This window comes from Salvelinus fontinalis, chromosome 28 (genome assembly GCF_029448725.1).
Source record: "Salvelinus fontinalis isolate EN_2023a chromosome 28, ASM2944872v1, whole genome shotgun sequence".
NCBI lineage: Eukaryota > Metazoa > Chordata > Actinopteri > Salmoniformes > Salmonidae > Salvelinus > Salvelinus fontinalis.
This window is the reverse complement of record NC_074692.1, coordinates 11506972-11525188: the sequence shown is the minus strand read 5'-3', so window position 1 is coordinate 11525188 and position 18217 is coordinate 11506972. Positions and strand designations below refer to the sequence as shown.

Genomic DNA, 18217 nt, shown 5'->3' with positions numbered 1-18217 from the left:
ACACACATACACACACACACACACACACACACACACACCTCTTACTCTCCTACTTTTCGTTCTTTCAGGGTGTCCGCCGGTGTCTATGAGCCCGTTGTGATTGAGAGCCATTAGGACTGGTGAAGATGTGAGTTTAAGTTGAGGCCTCTGTGGTCAAGCTTGTGGACTAACTCTAGAAACATATGGTAGTCATCCTGGAGCACCAGCTGAGCTGGTTGCCATGAGAGGAGGACTGTACCGCACAGTTTTCATGTTTAGTTGTGGATCTGTTTACCCTATGGGGTCTGATTGATTGTAAACTGTTCAGTTTTTGTCTGGTCATTTTGCACTTTATTTCTAATGTGTTGTACCCCCAGAAGATGTGGCTTAAGTCTGAACTCATTTCAGCTGTATGTTGTTTCAGTATCTTTGTTTCCATGGTATATTTCTTGTCCTGTTGATCAGGAAGTGACATCATGCATTTCTCTATCCTCAGCCTTTCCACAAATATTGAGAAATAACGATTGGACAAATGTAATACTGTAAAGAAAATACACAATACACATTATATGCGCTACTTTAGAATGTATCTTTCTCATACATGACCCAAAGCACCAGATCATCTCTGTGATGACAGTGCTAGTCACTATTGGAGAGCTGGTGATGGAGAAGAGGGAAAGTTCTCAGAAAGGTCTGACTGGTTTCAATCCCATTTAGATTGTAGTACTCTGGCGCCTCCTTGTGAAGAAATGGCCTGCTGAGGGATCAGTCTCTGATCTTCAATCATGTCCCCAAAAAACTGGTAGGTCCTAGCCTGTCATTTTTAGTGTGTACAGATCTCAAGGAACTGGGTAGGTGTAGTAATATGGGGGAAGTTTTATATGCTATAAGTTCTAAACCCATTAGATGGCTATTTGGTACTGTCTGATTCTCTCAGATCTGCAAACACCAAAGGGGTAAGAAGCTAGGGGTCCGACTTGACTATACATATTCAGCAGTCTTTTACACTGGCAGATGTCTTCAAACATTATTATCTTATGAAGGATCCTTCATCATTTGTTTGTTTTTCCAACCAGCTTGCTGGTTTGTTAGATTTTTTAAGTGGAATTTTTCAAGCACTACAGGTTTGGAAGGTTCCCTGTTTATTGTTTTTATAGAATTACATTCTCAGTCATGTTGAAAAATACACTTTGATACACTTGTTCAGAGTTAACATTTTGCAATGTGCTGATACATATTATCTGTCAGTTGTCTGCCTATGAATGTCTTAAATGAGATTCTGTATTTATTGCTGTGCATTATGTACAAAATATCAGTTATCACATGGGCTAATATTGACCACAGCTGGGTTTACATTGAATGGTCTCAGGTGATGTGTGACGTTCATTGCGACAGCACTTTAGATTTAATTCTTTTTTTCCTGTTCTTATTTCCTATTTGAAGAGGGGTTTAAGCTATACACACAACCCCAGTGTCCTACACATAAATTAGCATTTTGTCTAATCTTGTTAAAACATTTATTAATCTTAAATTGTTATTTTAACAAATGCACATGTATACTAGATTTTAAAATTAACAGTAATTCTAGTCTATTTTTGTGATCCTCCCTAAATGTTTCATGAACAATAAAAATGTATTTGATTTTTTTTCTTCTGTTTTCAATCTTTATTAAACTAAATGGAGCAATAACTTTGTTTAAAATGTTAGTCTGGTCGTTAGTTATGTGGTTCAATGCTATCCCACTGCTATTAACCCCACTCATTAACATATACATGCAGGAGACATGATTTTCTATATCAGTCAAATCATTGGAAATATAATCGATCTCAAGCCCAAGTTTCCCTCAGCGTCATTTCATATGCAGTAGCTTTGTGTCATCTTCCACTTTCTCATTCCCCATTTATCCGATATCCCATGCTTCACAGGGTTTCCTCTTGCAGGGAGATGTATCTTCTCCTCCTACCCCCTCTGCGTTCAGTGAACATGTAACAGAGCATGCACCACAGACTTTCCTCTGGAGCGATCTGCACTCCACTGCCTGCCCTGAATGGCCGCAAAGCACAGGACCCTGTAGAAAGGAGCACAGAGAGGGAAGGAGCACAGAGGAGAGGTTAGAAGGGGCTCAAGAGGGCACACGGTAATATAGTAAGGCACCTGCTGTCACCAGTCTGTATCTACATGTGGATACACTGTATTTACCCAGGATAAAGTAGGCAGTGGCGCTGAGGGAGAGGATGATGAGGAAGATGGTGCCAGGACCCACGTCCCCCAGGGCACAGGCGTTTGGACATGCACAGGGACTCTCCACCCAGATTTGCAGGGGAATGTCTCCATTAAAGTGTAGGGCGAAAGAAGTGGATCTGTTGGGACTACAACGGTAGTGTACTACTGTCAGGGGTTGGGTGTACTCTAGGACTAGAGAAAGGGAAAGGTGATATCAATGTTGAGCGCACGGACCACAATAATAATGACGCTTCTGATTTACACTTCTGCTTACCAGAATATGAAACAGACAGTGTCTGCAAGCTGTTGTTGTAATGGAATTCGTTGCCCTCATGTCTCCCATAGTTTATGTAATGACTGATGTATCTGTTATTTCTGTAAAACCTGCTCAGTAAATGAATCATTTGATTAATCTTTGGGATCCTTTGTAAATACTTAGGGCTATATCGATGCTTCGCAGAATGTAATATTGTCCAAAACAAAAGACTGCCACTACTAGTGTTTTTTTTTTTTTAGCTATTAAGATTTTAACAAAAAAGTACATACCTGACTGTCAAACAGGCAGCCACATCTGTGCAGTCTGTCCCTGCGAGGTCCTCTGGCTCAGAGAACGGTTGACAGGGGCTGAAGGAGAGGAGGATTTCTGCATTTGGTGGTGCGTTCCCCGAGGGCACAGGCTTTAGGTGTCCCAAGAATCCGTCTGAATCCGCCATGGCTACCAGGTTTATCACCCCTGAGCCATCCTTCATGATACATCTACAGTTACTCATTTTTAAACAGCCTGTCTTTCTCTTCAAGTCCGAGGGCGGAGGGTTGGACATGGAGGGAGACGATGAAACGGCACCAAAGCAGATGGATAAAGTCAAGAGAACCATTTGAAACCTCATCTTGACAATGTTGAAGTGTAGACCTCGAGCAAGTTGTCTGTTTAGGAAGGTTCATTAAGGCAGCCATTTGTAATGTAGCAGCACAATGCCACTGATAAACTCATTAGAGCCCAACTGCTGACGCATTCCAGGCGGTTCACAAAGCTCACTCTGCTCCCAGACCACATAAATGACCAATGACACCACACACACAAACCCATGCACACAATTTGTTTTAGACTACTTCTGTATGATGTATTACATCGACCCTCATACATAGAATCATACATTGAATGATTCCCCCATATAATGAGCAGTTGTTGCAGCATTACACTTTTCAGCTGGATGGAGAGAGGCAAAGCCAGACAGAGTAGGCTAGTGTATGGGGGGGTATTGAAAACACAGCTGGGACAGGGACTGGATAGATTAAAACTATTCAACAAATTTCAAATGGATTGTGAAAATAATAGTGCAGAAGACAGACTTTCCATTGAGCACATGTGTTTTTGTTTTTTTAAATCTCATTTCAACCAGCGTTGTAAACATTGAAATTAGGGTCAAATGTCAATTTAAATTCAATAAATCTGACTAAAAGGTTGTTACATAAATCTAATTTCAAAATAATCATTAGAACTATGTATATGTTGAAATTGCATTAAAAAGCATATTTTTCATCCTATATTCAATATACTGTATATTGGATGGTTGAAATTATGTTGAATTTCATTGTTGTTTCAATGTTGATAGTAAAATGGTATTTTTGAATCAACGTCATTGTTTCAACATCATGCCATCAACTATTCAATGTTATTTAGGTAGTCTACGCAAATGAGTTTGGAAGCTGATCAATGTCTAAAGGTGTTTACATTAATGCTCAGCTGAAACCAACACAGCTTATTTTCAAAGTTAAGCAGGGTAACGTTACCCAGACATGCATCTGGATGGTAAACTTGTTCTCACTGAAGTGCATTACCCCTCATACCAGTAGGAGTCATTGTTCAGGGATGAATCGTTGTTAGCTAGCAAGCTAATTTAGCAAGTGCTCTGTGATGCTAGCATAGCAAGCTAAAAACTAAAATTTTTTCCAGTCCGCTTACTAGCCAGTCCATCTAGTTACATAGACAATGAGCACACTGAGGCTGCATGCAGACTGACCAGACCGCCCAGAATGACCAGACTGACCAGACCGCCCAGAATGACCAGAATGACCAGACCGCCCAGAATGACCAGACTGACCAGACTGACCAGACCGCCCAGAATGACCAGACCGCCCAGACTGACTAGACCGCCCAGACTGACCAGACCGCCCAGACTGACCAGACTGACCAGACTGACCAGACCGACCAGAACGACCAGACTGACCAGACTGACGAGAATGACCAGACTGCCCACCACCAGACTGCCCAGACTCACCACCACCAGACTGCCCAGACTGCCCAGACTGCCCACCACCAGACTGCCCAGACTCACCACCACCAGACTGCCCAGACTGCCCAGACTGCCCACCACCAGACTGACCAGACTGACCACCACCAGACTGCCCAGACTGACCAGAATGCCTAGACCGCCACTGACCAGAATGCCCAGACCACCTTTGATCAGGCTGTCCAGACCGCCACCGCCTATAGTGCCAACGACCACACCGCTGTCAACCAGAACGCAGACGACACGGTCAACCACAACGCCCTCAAACAGACCGCCATCGACCAGACCGCCCAGAACATCGACCACATTGCTGACCACTACAGCAACGACAACATCTGGCATTCCTCAGATGGCCATAATGGGTCTGTGGCTGGAGAGCCTGTGTGATTAGGTCCAGAACCAGGCAAGCTACACAGAGCCTGTGTGATCAGGTCCAGAACCAGGCAAGCTACACAGAGCCTGTGTGATCAGGTCCAGAACCAGGCAAGCTACACAGAGCCTGTGTGATCAGGTCCAGAACCAGGCAAGCTACACAGAGCCTGTGTGATCAGGTCCAGAACCAGGCAAACTACACAAGAGCCTGTGTGATCAGATCCAGAACCAGGCAAGCTACACAGAGCCTGTTGTGATCAGGTCCAGAACAAGGCAAGCTAGCGATGCGCTGCCTAGAGGACCTGCACAGTAAGATTGCCACTGCTCTGCAGGGACTGGGGATGGTAGAAATTCCAATCCAGGAGGGTCTGAGGTGTGTAAACTCAACAACAAAAAAGTCCTCATCCTCGATGTGTTCAGAGAACTAAATACCTGCCAAGTTACACGTATGGATAGTGACAGTTAAAACTGAATTGTTTTGTTGAGTTTATTGCTCTAGCACAGTATAGGTCATGACATGGCTTTTGTAACTATGGTGTTATGTTTAGCATAGGACTACTTTCTACTCTTATGGTGCCGAAGGGACTCAGCACAGCAAAGGGAGGTAGTGAGTGTATTGATTGTACAATCATTGCACCTCTGTGCTCACCCTGTGTGTGTGTGTGCGCACATTTGTGTGTAATCCTATTGGCTACTGTTGGTCATGGGTATTTCATATAGAGGGCATGAGCTCAGTGATTATCAGTTAACAGACGGATTGCTTGATGGTTTAACGACATGGGCCTGGTGCACTGCTCGTCTTGTGCCAATCCTAAAGCGTCCTAGCTAGCTAACTCATTGAAGTTTTACCCTAATTGGAATATTTACAACACTGGTTGAATTTAGATGAAACAGTACTGATTGATGACTTTTTGCAAATTCAAATGTGTTTTCCATGTAGATTCCACGTCATAATAGGTTGACAAATGACGTTGAAACGATGAGTGGGTTCTTTGTTTATTCAGCTTTGTTTTTGTAGAGGTTCATAAGGTAGTGTGCTTGCCCTCATGCCCTGAAACAACAGGTTCAAACCAAGTTGTCAGTCCCCTATATAAGTCACTACAATGGGAGGTAAGTTGATGCCCTCACTTAATTTTTTGATTTACTTTTTATTTAACCAGAGCACATCACTGCACACACCTTTTGAGCCTCTGCACTGCAGGTGTAGAATCTTGCATCACTTCTCTGGACTGGAAAAATAGGTAAAAGAAGATCGACCATTGTCACGAAAATGTGCTTATTTTGGTTTATATGAAAATTATGAATAGACTTTAAATACATCTCCAATGATTTTCACTGAATTCAGTTATATCCCTTGTACAGGAAGGCATCAAAAGATAAGACAACATCAGAACACTGAGCACAGACATCAGTTCAACATCTATTTTTGATTTACATTTGCTTGAGTTGTCAATTAACGGGAATTCAAAGTGAAATCAACTAAATATTTTGATTTAGGTTGAAAGATAGGTGAAAGAAGACATAATTCCATTGCGTTGATGATTTTTTTGCAAATCCTATAAGTTTTCCATGTTGACTCAATGTCATAAAATATTTTTGGTTGAAATTATCTGTAAATAACGTTGATTCAACCAGTTTCTGCCTAGTGGGTGGTTATCAGCGTTAATGTCAGTTACAACAGTTAGCAATGTCTGAGCGTAATGAATATAACTGTGTCCATGTTATACCTAAAAGACAAGATATATTTCCAATTTATTCAAATAAAATAACCCCTCTAACTTGAATTTGAGCTATTCAATATACACTGAGTGTAGAAAACATTAGGAACACCTTCCTAATATTGAGTTTCAACCACCTTTGGCCTCAGAACAGCCTCAATTCATTGGGGCTTGGAGAAGGTGTCAAGTGTTCCACATGGATGCTGGCCCATGTTGACTGCAATGCTTCCCACAGTTGTGTCAAGTTGGCTGGATGTCCTTTGGGTGGTGGACCATTCTTGATACACACAAGAAACTGTTGATTGTGGAAAAACCCAGCATCGTTGCAGTTCTGAACACACTCAACCCGCTGCGCCTGGCACCTACTTCCGTACACCATTCAAAGGCACTTAAATATGTTGTCTTGCCCATTCACCCTCTGAAAGGCACACATACACAATCCATGTGTCAACTGTCTCAACACTTAAAAATCCTTCTTCACCCCGTCTCCTCCCCTTCATATACACTGATTTGAAGTGGATTTAACAAGTGACATCAATAAGGGATCATAGCCTTCACCTGGTCAGTCTGTCATGGAAAGAGCAGGTGTTCATAAAGTTTTTTACACTGAGTGTAGATCCACCTGTGTTTGCTGTGGCTTGGTTTATGTGTTTCCTTTGTGGTGACTGTGAGTTGAGTTTGTGTGTGTGTGTCAGATGGAGAGGAAGGGTCTGCCTCACTCTGGGACAGCCAGGTGGAGGCATTGGTGGGGTCTGAGGAGGTACAGGAGGATGCTAGGACTGTTTGAGATCAACCAGGAACATGACTTCTACAGCCTCACCTGTCTGATGACAGAGGGCCTCCATGCTGCCCAACACACCAGCATCGACACACCAGCATCTGTAAGCAAAACTATAGACTACACAACATTATTCACACTATTTAAACTCACTCAGAATACATTTAATTGCCATTGGAACTTACGGCATTGACCCATCTCTGAGAAAAGTACACCTTACAGTACTTGCACTGTACATACCGGTAGTTTTTCCTTATTTGGTATGCCCTATATCTGCCGGCACCTGAGGGAATGGATACATTCATATTTATTTGTATTGTGTTGTTTCCTTGTCTATTAGGACTTTGTTGTGGCAGAATTGGGGTGAGCTGTTGTAACTTCTCAAGGGTTATGCTCTGTTCTGTGTTGGACTGTGATGTTATGTTTATAGACTCCTGTTATGTTTGCACCCTAACACAAGGCCATTTGTGTTCTGGAACTGTTGTTTCTAAGTAAAAAAATAAAAACAACCATAAAAAGGTAGTGAATAACAGTAGCGAGGCTATATACAGTAGAGAGGCTATATACAGTAGAGAGGCTATATACAGTAGAGAGGCTATATACAGTAGCGAGGCTATATACAGTAGCGAAACTATATACAGTAGCGAGGCTATATACAGTAGCGAGGCTATATACAGTAGAGAGGCTATATACAGTAGAGAGGCTATATACAGTAGAGAGGCTATATACAGTAGCGAGGCTATATACAGTAGCGAGGCTATATACAGTAGAGAGGCTATATACAGTAGAGAGGCTATATACAGTAGCGAGGCTATATACAGTAGCGAGGCTATATACAGTAGCGAGGCTATATACAGTAGAGGCTATATACAGTAGAGAGGCTATATACAGTAGCGAGGCTATATACAGTAGCGAGGCTATATACAGTAGAGAGGCTATATACAGTAGAGAGGCTATATACAGTAGAGAGGCTATATACAGTAGCGAGGCTATATACAGTAGAGAGGCTATATACAGTAGCGAGGCTATATACATTAGAGAGGCTATATACAGTAAAGAGGCTATATACAGACACCGGTTAGTCAGGCTGATTTAGGTAGTATGTACATGTAGATATGGTTAAAGTGACTATGCATATATGATGAACAGAGAGTAGCAGTAGCGTAAAGAGGGATTGGCGGGTGGTTGGTGGCGGGTGGCGGGACACAATACAGATAGCCCGGTTAGCCGGCGGGAGCTGGTTGGTCGGGCCAATTGAGGTAGTATGTACATATGTACATGAATGTATAGTTAAAGTGACTGTGCATATCTGGGGGGGGGGGGGGACACACAATGCAAATAGTCCGGGTAGCCATTTGATTACCTGTTCAGGAGTCTTATGGCCTGGGGGTAAAACTGTTGAGAAGCCTTTTTGTCCTAGACTTGGCACTCCGGTATCGCTTGCCATCATGCAGTAGTAGAGAAAACAGTCTAAGGCTGGGGTCTTTGACAATTTTTAGGGCCTTCCTCTGACACCGCCTGGTGTAGAGGTCCTGGGTGGCAGGCAGCTTAGCCCCAGTGATGTACTGGGCCGTACGCACTACCCTCTGTAGTGCCTTGCGGTCGGAGGCCAAGCAATTGCCGTACCAGGCAGTGATGCAACCAGTCAGGATGCTCTCGATGTTGCAGCTGTAGAACTTTTTGAGGATCTCAGGACCCCTGCCAAATCTTTTTAGTTTCCTGAGGGGAAATGGGCTTTGTCGTGCCCTCTTCACAACTGTCTTGGTGTGTTTGGACCATTCTAGTTTGTTGGTGATGTGGACACCAAGGAACTTGAAGCTCTCAACCTGCTCCACTACAGCCCCGTCGATGAGAATGGGGGCGTACTCTGTCCTCCTTTTCCTGTAGTCCACAATATTCTCCTTATTCTTGGTTACGTTGAGGGATAGGTTGTTATTCTGGCACCACCTGGCCAGGTCTCTGACCTCCTCCCTATAGGTGTTCTCGTCGTTGTCGGTGATCAGGCCTACCACTGTTGTGTCGTCTGCAAACTTAATGATGGTGTTGGAGTCGTGCCTGACCATGCAGTCGTGTGTGATTAGGGAGTACAGGAGGGGACTGAGCACGCACCCCTGGGGGGCTCCAGTGTTGAGGATCAGCATGGCAGATGTGTTGCTACCTACCCTCACCACCTTGGGGTGACCCGTCAGGAAGTCCAGGATCCAGTTGCAGAGGGAGGTGTTTAGTCCCAGGATCCTTAACTTAGTAATGACCTTTGAGGGTACTATGGTTTTTAACGCTGAGCTGTGGTCAATGAATAGCATTCTCACATAAGTGTTCCTTTAGTCCAGGTGGGAAAGGGCAGTGTGGAGTGCAATAGAGATTGCATCATCTGTGGATCTGTTTGGGTGGTATGCAAATTGGAGTGGGTCTAGGGTTTCTGGGATAATGGTGTTGATGTGAGCCATTACCAGCCTTTTAAAGCACTTCATGGCTACGGACGTGAGTGCTACGGGTCTGTAGTCATAGGCAGGTTGCCTTTGTGTTCTTGGGCACAGGAACTATGGTGGTCTGCTTGAAACATGTTAGTATTACAGACTCAATCAGGGACATTTTGAAAATGTCAGTGAAGACACCTGCCAGTTGGTTAGCAAATGCCCGGAGCACACGTCCTGGTAATCCGTCTGGCCCCGCAGCCTTGTGTATGTTGACCTGTTTAAAGGTCTTACTCACGTCGGCTACAGAGAGCGTGATCACACAGTCGTCCGGAACAGCTGATGCTCTCATGCATGCCTCAGTGTTGCTTGCCTCAAAGCGAGCATAAAAGTGATTTAGCTTGTCTGGTAGGCTCGTGTCACTGGGCAGCTCGCGGCTGTGCTTCCCTTTGTAGTCTGTAATAGTTTGCAAGCCCTGCCACATAAGACGAGCGTCGGAGCCGGTGTAGTATGATTCAATCTTAGCCCTGTATTGACGCTTTGCCTGTTTGATGGTTCGTCGCAGGGCATAGCAGGATTTCTTGTAAGCTTCCGGGATAGAGTCCCGCACCTTGAAAGAGGCAGCTCTGCCCTTTAGCTCAGTGCGAATGTTGCCTGTAATCCATGGCTTCTGGTTGTGGTATGTATGTACAGTCACTGTGGGGACGACGTCCTCGATGCACTTATTGATAAAGCCAGTGACTGATGTGGTGCACTCCTCAATGCCATCGGAAGAATCCCGGAACATGTTCCAGTCTGTGACTGCAAAACAGTCCTGTAGTTTAGCATCTGCTTCATCTGACCACTTTTTTATTAACAGGGTGCTTCCTGCTTTAATTTTTTGCTTGGCGCAGGAATCGCGAGGATAGAGTTGTGGTCGGATTTACCAAATGGAGGGCGAGGGAGAATTTTGTACGCGTCTCTGTGTGTGGAGTACAGGTGATCTAGAATTTTTTTCCCTCTGGTTGCACATGGAACATGTTAATAGAAATTTGGTAGAACTGATGGGTAGGGATGGGTTTACCTACAATGACTTGAAAAATACTATTGGAACAGCATATTAGCAGGCCTGCAAGTAGGAATTGGATTCCCTACAATTAAATACAAATATATAATATATACAGTGCATTCAGAAAGTATTCAGACCCATTGACCTTTTGAACATTTTGTTACGTTACAGCCTTATTCTAAAATGGATTAAATAAAACAAATCCTCAGCAATCTACACACAATACCCATAGTGACAAAAAGAAAACAGGTTTTTAGAATTTTTTGCTAATTTATAAAAAATAATTTACATAAGTACTCAGATCGTTTGCTATGAGACACAAAATTGAGCTCAGGTGCATCCTGTTGCCATTGATCATCCTTGATGTTTCTACAACTTGATTGGAGTCCACCTGTGGTAAATTCAATTGATTGGACATGATTTAGAAAGGTACACACCTGTCTACAGTTGAAGTCAGAAGTTTACATACACCTTAGCCAAATACATTTAAACTCAGTTTTTCACAATTCCTGACATTTAATCCAAGTAAAAATTCCCTGTCTTAGGTCAGTTAGGATCACCACTTTATTTTAAGAATGTGAAATGTCAGAATAATAGTAGAGAGAATGATTTATTTCAGCTTTAATTTATTTCATCACATTCCCAGTGGGTCAGAAGTTTACATACACTCAATTAGTATTTGGTAGCATTGCCTTTAAATTGTTTAATTTTGGTCAAACGTTTCGGGTAGCCTTCCACAAGCTTCCCACAATAAGTTGGGTGAATTCTGGCCCATTCCTCCTGACAGAGCTGGTGTAACTGAGTCAGGTTTGTAGGCCTCCTTGCTCACACAAGCTTTTTCAGTTCTGCCCACAAATTTGCAATGGGATTGAGGTCAGGGCTTTGTGATGGCCACTCCAATACCTTGAATTTGTTGTCCTTAAGCCATTTTGCCACAACTTTGGAAGTATGCTTGGGGTCATTGTCCATTTGGAAGACACATTTGCGACCAAGCTTTAACTTCCTGACTGATGTCTTGAGATGTTGCTTCAATATATCCACATACTTTTCCTCCCTCATGATGCCATCCATTTTTGTGAAGTGCACCAGTCCCTCCTGCAGCAAAGCACCCCCCACAACATGATGCTGCTACCCCTGTGCTTCACGGTTGGGATGGTGTTCTTTGGCTTGCAAACTTCCCCCTTTTTCCTCCAAACAATATGATGGTCATTATGGCCAAACAGTTCTATTTTTGGTTCATCAGACCAGATTACATTTCTCCTAAAGGTACGATCTTTGTCCCCATGTGCAATTGCAAACCGTAGTCTGGCTTTTTTATGGCAGTGTTGGAGCAGTGGCTTGTTCCTTGCTGAGCGGCCTTTCAGGTTATGTCGATATAGGACTCGTTTTTACTGTGGATATAGATACTGTGTACCTGTTTCCTCCAGCATCTTCACAAGGTCCTTTGCTGCTGTTCTGGGATTGATTTGCATCCCTGACTCCTCCATCAATGCCTCTGGTCCCGCGAGCTACCTTAAAAAACAAGCTCCCCCAAAGTTTATCTATCCCCTTCTGAATTGGCTGATGAATTTTTATAATTTGGGCACATTGAATATTACTCTCAAAATAAAGTGAATATCCAACGGAAATTGATAATAAATATAATATTGTTAGGGTAGACTAAAATACAAACAATGCCTTCCAATAAGGAGAAAGTAAAAGGGGAAAGTGGCATCCCCTTACCAAGGTAGCTTAGCAGTTCAGACGTATTTTTCCGTGTTGTCGTGTCGTGTCCTGTATATATATATATTTACACCTTTTCTTCACATATCTTTTATTTATTTCATTATCCAAGAACTCAACTACAAAAGCTTTCCTGCAAAAGCTTTCCTGCAACCCGCTTCACCAATTACAATAAGTACTATTCACCTCAATCTGAAAATCCATCGTGGAAGATAGCCAGGGGCTAATTCAGAAGCTAGCCTGAAAGCTAATCCAGAAGCTACTCCGATAGCTAGCCAGAAGCTAATCTGTAGCTGCCCCGAAATTAGCCGGTTTGCTGGCTAGCGTTGGTGTTTCAGCTGCCCACGTTTTGCGGTCATCAGCTATTCCTCTAGCTCGATAATCTACCGGCACTTTAGTGCAACGCGACTCGGACCGGAGCATTCCGGGACTTTTTTTCTCTCAGTTTCCCCGGATTCCAACCGCAGCCTCAGCCTCTATTTTGCACCTTGATTTCGCAGCTAGCTAGCTGCATACCGTGTGACTATTGGCTTACGTCGACCCCGGAGCTAACTCAAATCATGCTGGAGCTAGCCAGCTGAGGAGTTCCATCACCATCCGGACCCGCTTCTTTGTTGCTGCTGCAGATACGGAACCCCACCGGGCCTTCACGACTGACTGCCGACGTTATCTGCCCGAGGGATTTATCCAACCGGCACCTCCGTCCCGGCGTTACCTGAACGCTCATCTGAGGCCCGCTAATCGTTAGCTGTCTTATCGGCTGCTATCTGAACAAAACCCCACTACACGGAACCTACCGACGGAAACGCACGAGGTATCTACAAACAGACCTCCATCCTATGCTGCTACCGATAGCCATATACCCGGCCAGCTGTCTGGATCGCCACGACCCCAACCAACCTCTACTCACTGGACCCTTATTTATCACTCGATTAAGCTTGCCTCTCCTTAATGTAAATATGCCTTGTCCATTGCTGTTCTGGTTAGTGTTTATTGGCTTATTTCACTGTAGAGATTCTAGCCCTGCTCTCTATACCATATCCAACCCTGCAGTTCCACCACCCACATATGCGATGACATCACCTGGTTTCAATGATGTTTCTAGAGACAAGATCTCTCTCATCATCACTCAATACCTAGGTTTACCTCCACTGTATTCACATCCTACCATACCTTTGTCTGTACATTATTCCTTTAAACTATTTTATCGCCCCCAGAAACTTCCTTTTACTCTCTGCTCTGGTAGCTCTAGGCGACCAATTCTCATAGCTTTTAGCCGTACTATTATCCTACTTCTCCTCTGTTCCTCTGGTGATGTAGAGGTGAATCCAGGCCCTGCAGTACCTGGCTCCACTCCTATTCCCCAGGCGCTCTCTTTTGATGACTTCTGTAACCGTAATAGCCTTGGCTTCATGCATGTTAACATTAGGAGCCTCCTCCCTAAGTTTGTTTTGTTCACTGCTTTAGCACACTCTACCAACCCGGATGTATTAGCCGTGTCTGAATCCTGGCTTAGAAAGACCACCAAAAATTCAGACATTTTTATCCCCAATTACAATATTTTCAGACAAGATAGAACGGCCAAAGGGGGCGGTGTTGCAATCTACTGCAAAGACTGCCTGCAGAGTTCTGTTATACTATCCAGGTCTGTTCCCAAACAATTTGAACTTCTACTTTTAAAAATCCACCTCTCTAAAAACAAGTCTCTCACCGTTGCCGCCTGCTATAGACCACCCTCTGCCCCCAGCTGTGCTCTGGACACTATATGTGAACTGATTGCCCCCCATCTATCTTCAGAGCTCGTGCTGCTAGGCGACCTAAATTTGAACATGCTCAACACCCCAGCCACCCTACAATCTAAGCTTGATGCCCTCAATCTCACACAAATTATTAATGAACCTACCAGGTACCACCCCAATTCCGTAAACACGGGTACCCTCATAGATATCATCCTAACAAACTTGCCCTCCAAATACACCTCTGCTGTTTTTAACCAAGATCTCAGCGATCACTGCCTCATTGCCTGCATCCGTAATGGGTCAGCGGTCAAACGACCTCCACTCATCACTGTCAAACGCTCCCTGAAACACTTCAGCGAGCAGGCCTTCCTAATTGACCTGGCCGGGGTATCCTGGAAGGATATTGATCTCATCCCGTCAGTAGAGGATGCCTGGTCATTTTTTAAAAATGCCTTCCTCACCATCTTGAATAAGCATGCCCCATTCAAGAAATGTAGAACCAGGAACAGATATAGCCCTTGGTTCTCTCCTGACCTGACTGCCCTTAACCAACAGAAAAACATCCTATGGCGTTCTGCATTAGCATCGAACAGCCCCCGTGATATGCAACTTTTCAGGGAAGCCAGAAACCAATATACACAGGCAGTTAGAACAGCCAAGGCTAGCTTTTTCAAGCAGAAATTTGCTTCCTGCAACACAAATTCAAAAAAGTTCTGGGACACCGTAAAGTCCATGGAGAATAAGAACACCTCCTCCCAGCTTCCAACCGCCCTGAAGATAGGAAACACTGTCACCACCGACAAATCCACTATAATTGAGAATTTCAATAAGCATTTTTCTACGGCTGGCCATGCTTTCCACCTGGCTACCCCTACCCGGGACAACAGCACTGCCCTCCCCTCTGCTACTCGCCCAAGCCTTCCCCATTTCTCTTTCTCCCAAATACAGTCAGCTGATGTTCTTAATGAGCTGCAAAATCTGGACCCGTACAAATCAGCCGGGCTAGATAATCTGGACCCTTTCTTTCTAAAACTATCTGCTGAAATTGTTGCCACCCCTATTACTAGCCTCTTCAACCTCTCTTTCGTGTCGTCTGAGATACCCAAAGATTGGAAAGCAGCTGCGGTTATCCCCCTCTTCAAAGGGGGGGATACCCTTGACCCTAACTGCTACAGACCTATATCTATCCTACCCTGCCTTTCTAAGGTCTTCGAAAGCCAAGTCAACAAACAGATTACCGACCATTTCGAATCACACCACACCTTCTCCGCTATGCAATCTGGTTTCAGAGCTGGTCATGGGTGCACCTCAGCCACGCTCAAGGTCATAAACGATATCGTAACCGCCATCGATAGGAAACAATACTGTGCAGCCGTATTCATTGACCTGGCCAAGGCTTTTGACTCTGTCAATCACCACATCCTCATTGGCAGACTCGACAGCCTTGGTTTCTCTAATGATTGCCTCGCCTGGTTCACCAACTACTTCTCTGATAGAGTTCAGTGTGTCAAATCGGAGGGTCTGTTGTCCGGGCCTCTGGCAGTCTCTATGGGGGTGCCACAGGGTTCAATTCTTGGACCGACTCTCTTCTCTGTTTACATCAATGATGTCGCTCTTGCTGCTGGTGATTCTCTGATCCACCTCTACGCAGACGACACTATTCTGTATACTTCTGGCCCTTCTTTTGACACTGTGTTAACAACCCTCCAGGCGAGCTTCAATGCCATACAACTCTCCTTCCGTGGCCTCCAACTGCTCTTAAATACAAGTAAAACCAAATGCATGCTCTTCAACCGATCGCTGCCTGCTCCGGCCCGCCTGTCCAACATCACTACTTTGGACGGCTCTGACTTAGAATATGTGGACAACTACAAATACCTAGGTGTCTGGTTAGACTGTAAACTCTCCTTCCAGACCCACATCAAACATCTCCAATCCAAAGTCAAATCTAGAATTGGCTTCCTATTCCGCAACAAAGCATCCTTTACTCATGCTGCCAAACATACCCTTGTAAAACTGACCATCCTACCAATCCTCGACTTCGGTGATGTCATTTACAAAATAGCCTCCATAACCCTACTCAATAAATTGGATGCAGTCTATCACAGTGCCATCCGTTTTGTCACCAAAGCCCCATATACTACCCACCACTGCGACCTGTACACTCTCGTTGGCTGGCCCTCGCTTCATACTCGTCGCCAAACCCATTGGTTCCAGGTCATCTACAAGACCCTGCTAGGTAAAGTCCCCCCTTATCTCAGCTCGCTGGTCACCATAGCAGCACCTACCCGTAGCACGCGCTCCAGCAGGTATATCTCTCTAGTCACCCCCAAAACCAATTCTTCCTTTGGACGCCTCTCCTTCCAGTTCTCTGCTGCCAATGACTGGAACGAACTACAAAAATCTCTGAAACTGGAAACACCTATCTCCCTCACTAGCTTTAAGCACCAGCTGTCAGAGCAGCTCATAGATTACTGCACCTGTACATAACCCATCTACAATTTAGCCCAAACAACTACCTCTTTACCTACTGTATTTATTTATTAATTTATTTTGCTCCTTTGCACCCCATTATTTCTGTCTCTACTTTGCACTTTCTTCCAATGCAAACCAACCATTCCAGTGTTTTTTTTAGTTTTTATTTTACTTGCTGTGTTGTACTCACTTCGCCTCCATGGCCTTTTTATATTTTTATTTATTTATACATATATCTGTTTGCCTTCACCTCCCTTATCTCACCTCACTTGCTCACATTGTATATAGACTTATTTTTTTTATCTTTTTCACTGTATTATTGACTATATGTTTGTTTTTACTCCATGTGTAACTATGTGTTGTTGTATGTGTCGAACTGCTTTGCTTTATCTTGGCCAGGTCGCAATTGTAAATGAGAACGTGTTCTCAATTTGCCTACCTGGTTAAATAAAGGTTAAATAAAAAAAAAATAAAAAAAAATCCCGGTGAACAGAAGTTATCATATCTGTTTTGCAGAACATTGTTTGAGAGTGATCCGTGTGTATTAGTAGTAGTGATTGAGAGGGTTTTCCTATTGGAAAGAGTAGAATGGTCCTAGTTGAAGGAAACAGACATGGAGACTAGTGAAAGTAAAGACAACGATAATGGAAAGATTCATGGTACTCATGGTCTATCAAATGTAATGAGTGTTGACAGTATGGTGAATGGTAATATGTTATTAGTAGCTTTCAGATAGCACTCTATTAATGCAATATTTTTGTAATTTGAAGAGCTACGGTTTCACTACAAGGTCACATGAAAAATACGAGTGTGAACAGCATTTGGTTGCCATTGCGAACAGAGGGATTGAGCCTTGGGACTGATATTGAATTAGAGGCTGCCGTCTGGTGTTTGGGTTAAACATAAGCTTCCTGTGGCCGGATAGATAAGCGGCCATTAACAGTGAATGAATTCAAACAGGCTGTAAGGGACACAGTGGAACAATTTGGAACAGAGGTATGAATAATAGAATAGGATACATTTGACAATTTCCAATTATTTCTCAATTCGATAGAGTTTGAATAAGTAAATAAGAAGGTAACGTCATCTAAAAACACTCTGTATTACGTGGAACACTGTCCAAAATTGAAGTGAGTAGATACAAATACATTTTTTAGTATGAAAGAGCTGATAAACCAGCAACAACTTTTTGAAGGCCCTAGCAGATTTGTTGAACAACAGGTTTCATATTTTGACTAGTTGATGTCCCAGGGACAGAAAGTACAGAACACAAGCCCTATGTCAATTCAACAGGTCTAGATGATAATATTACAAGAAAGGGGCTCTGGGATTGTTTACTTTAGAAGGTTCCTATTTCGCTTAATGGGACCCTGTATCATCTGGGTCACCAGTATGATTATATGTAGTATGCATTTTTTAAATCGAGGCTTCCACCCCAAAATGCAGTGAGCTCGATTG

At 43.7% G+C, this 18217-nt stretch overlaps 2 protein-coding genes across 6 annotated transcripts in view; one reads left to right on the top strand and one right to left on the bottom strand.

Moving 5' to 3' along the window:
* eeig1a (estrogen-induced osteoclastogenesis regulator 1a) overlaps positions 1–1625 on the top strand; it is a 29006-nt gene extending 27381 nt beyond the window's left edge. Inside the window, exon 12 of the mRNA XM_055886520.1 lies at positions 69–1625. Coding sequence (XP_055742495.1) covers positions 69–114 — 46 coding nt within the window. The 3' untranslated portion in view covers positions 115–1625. The remainder of the gene's footprint in view (positions 1–68) is intronic.
* On the bottom strand, positions 395–12934 carry LOC129826149 (probable RNA-directed DNA polymerase from transposon BS). Of its 5 annotated transcripts, XM_055886526.1 has the most exons (4): positions 2749–8168; positions 2477–2586; positions 2179–2394; positions 395–2047 (listed from the first exon to the last, which is right to left on the bottom strand). In XM_055886526.1, exons 1-4 carry the CDS (start codon positions 3087–3089, stop codon positions 1899–1901), a joined length of 816 nt encoding a protein of 271 aa, XP_055742501.1. In that variant the 5' UTR covers positions 3090–8168; the 3' UTR covers positions 395–1898. The 5 variants fall into 5 exon arrangements, with proteins under 5 accessions (XP_055742501.1, XP_055742497.1, XP_055742498.1 ...); XM_055886522.1 differs by having other exon boundaries at positions 2477–12934; XM_055886523.1 differs by having other exon boundaries at positions 2179–2586; positions 2749–12934.
* Positions 12935–18217: the final 5283 nt, after the last annotated feature.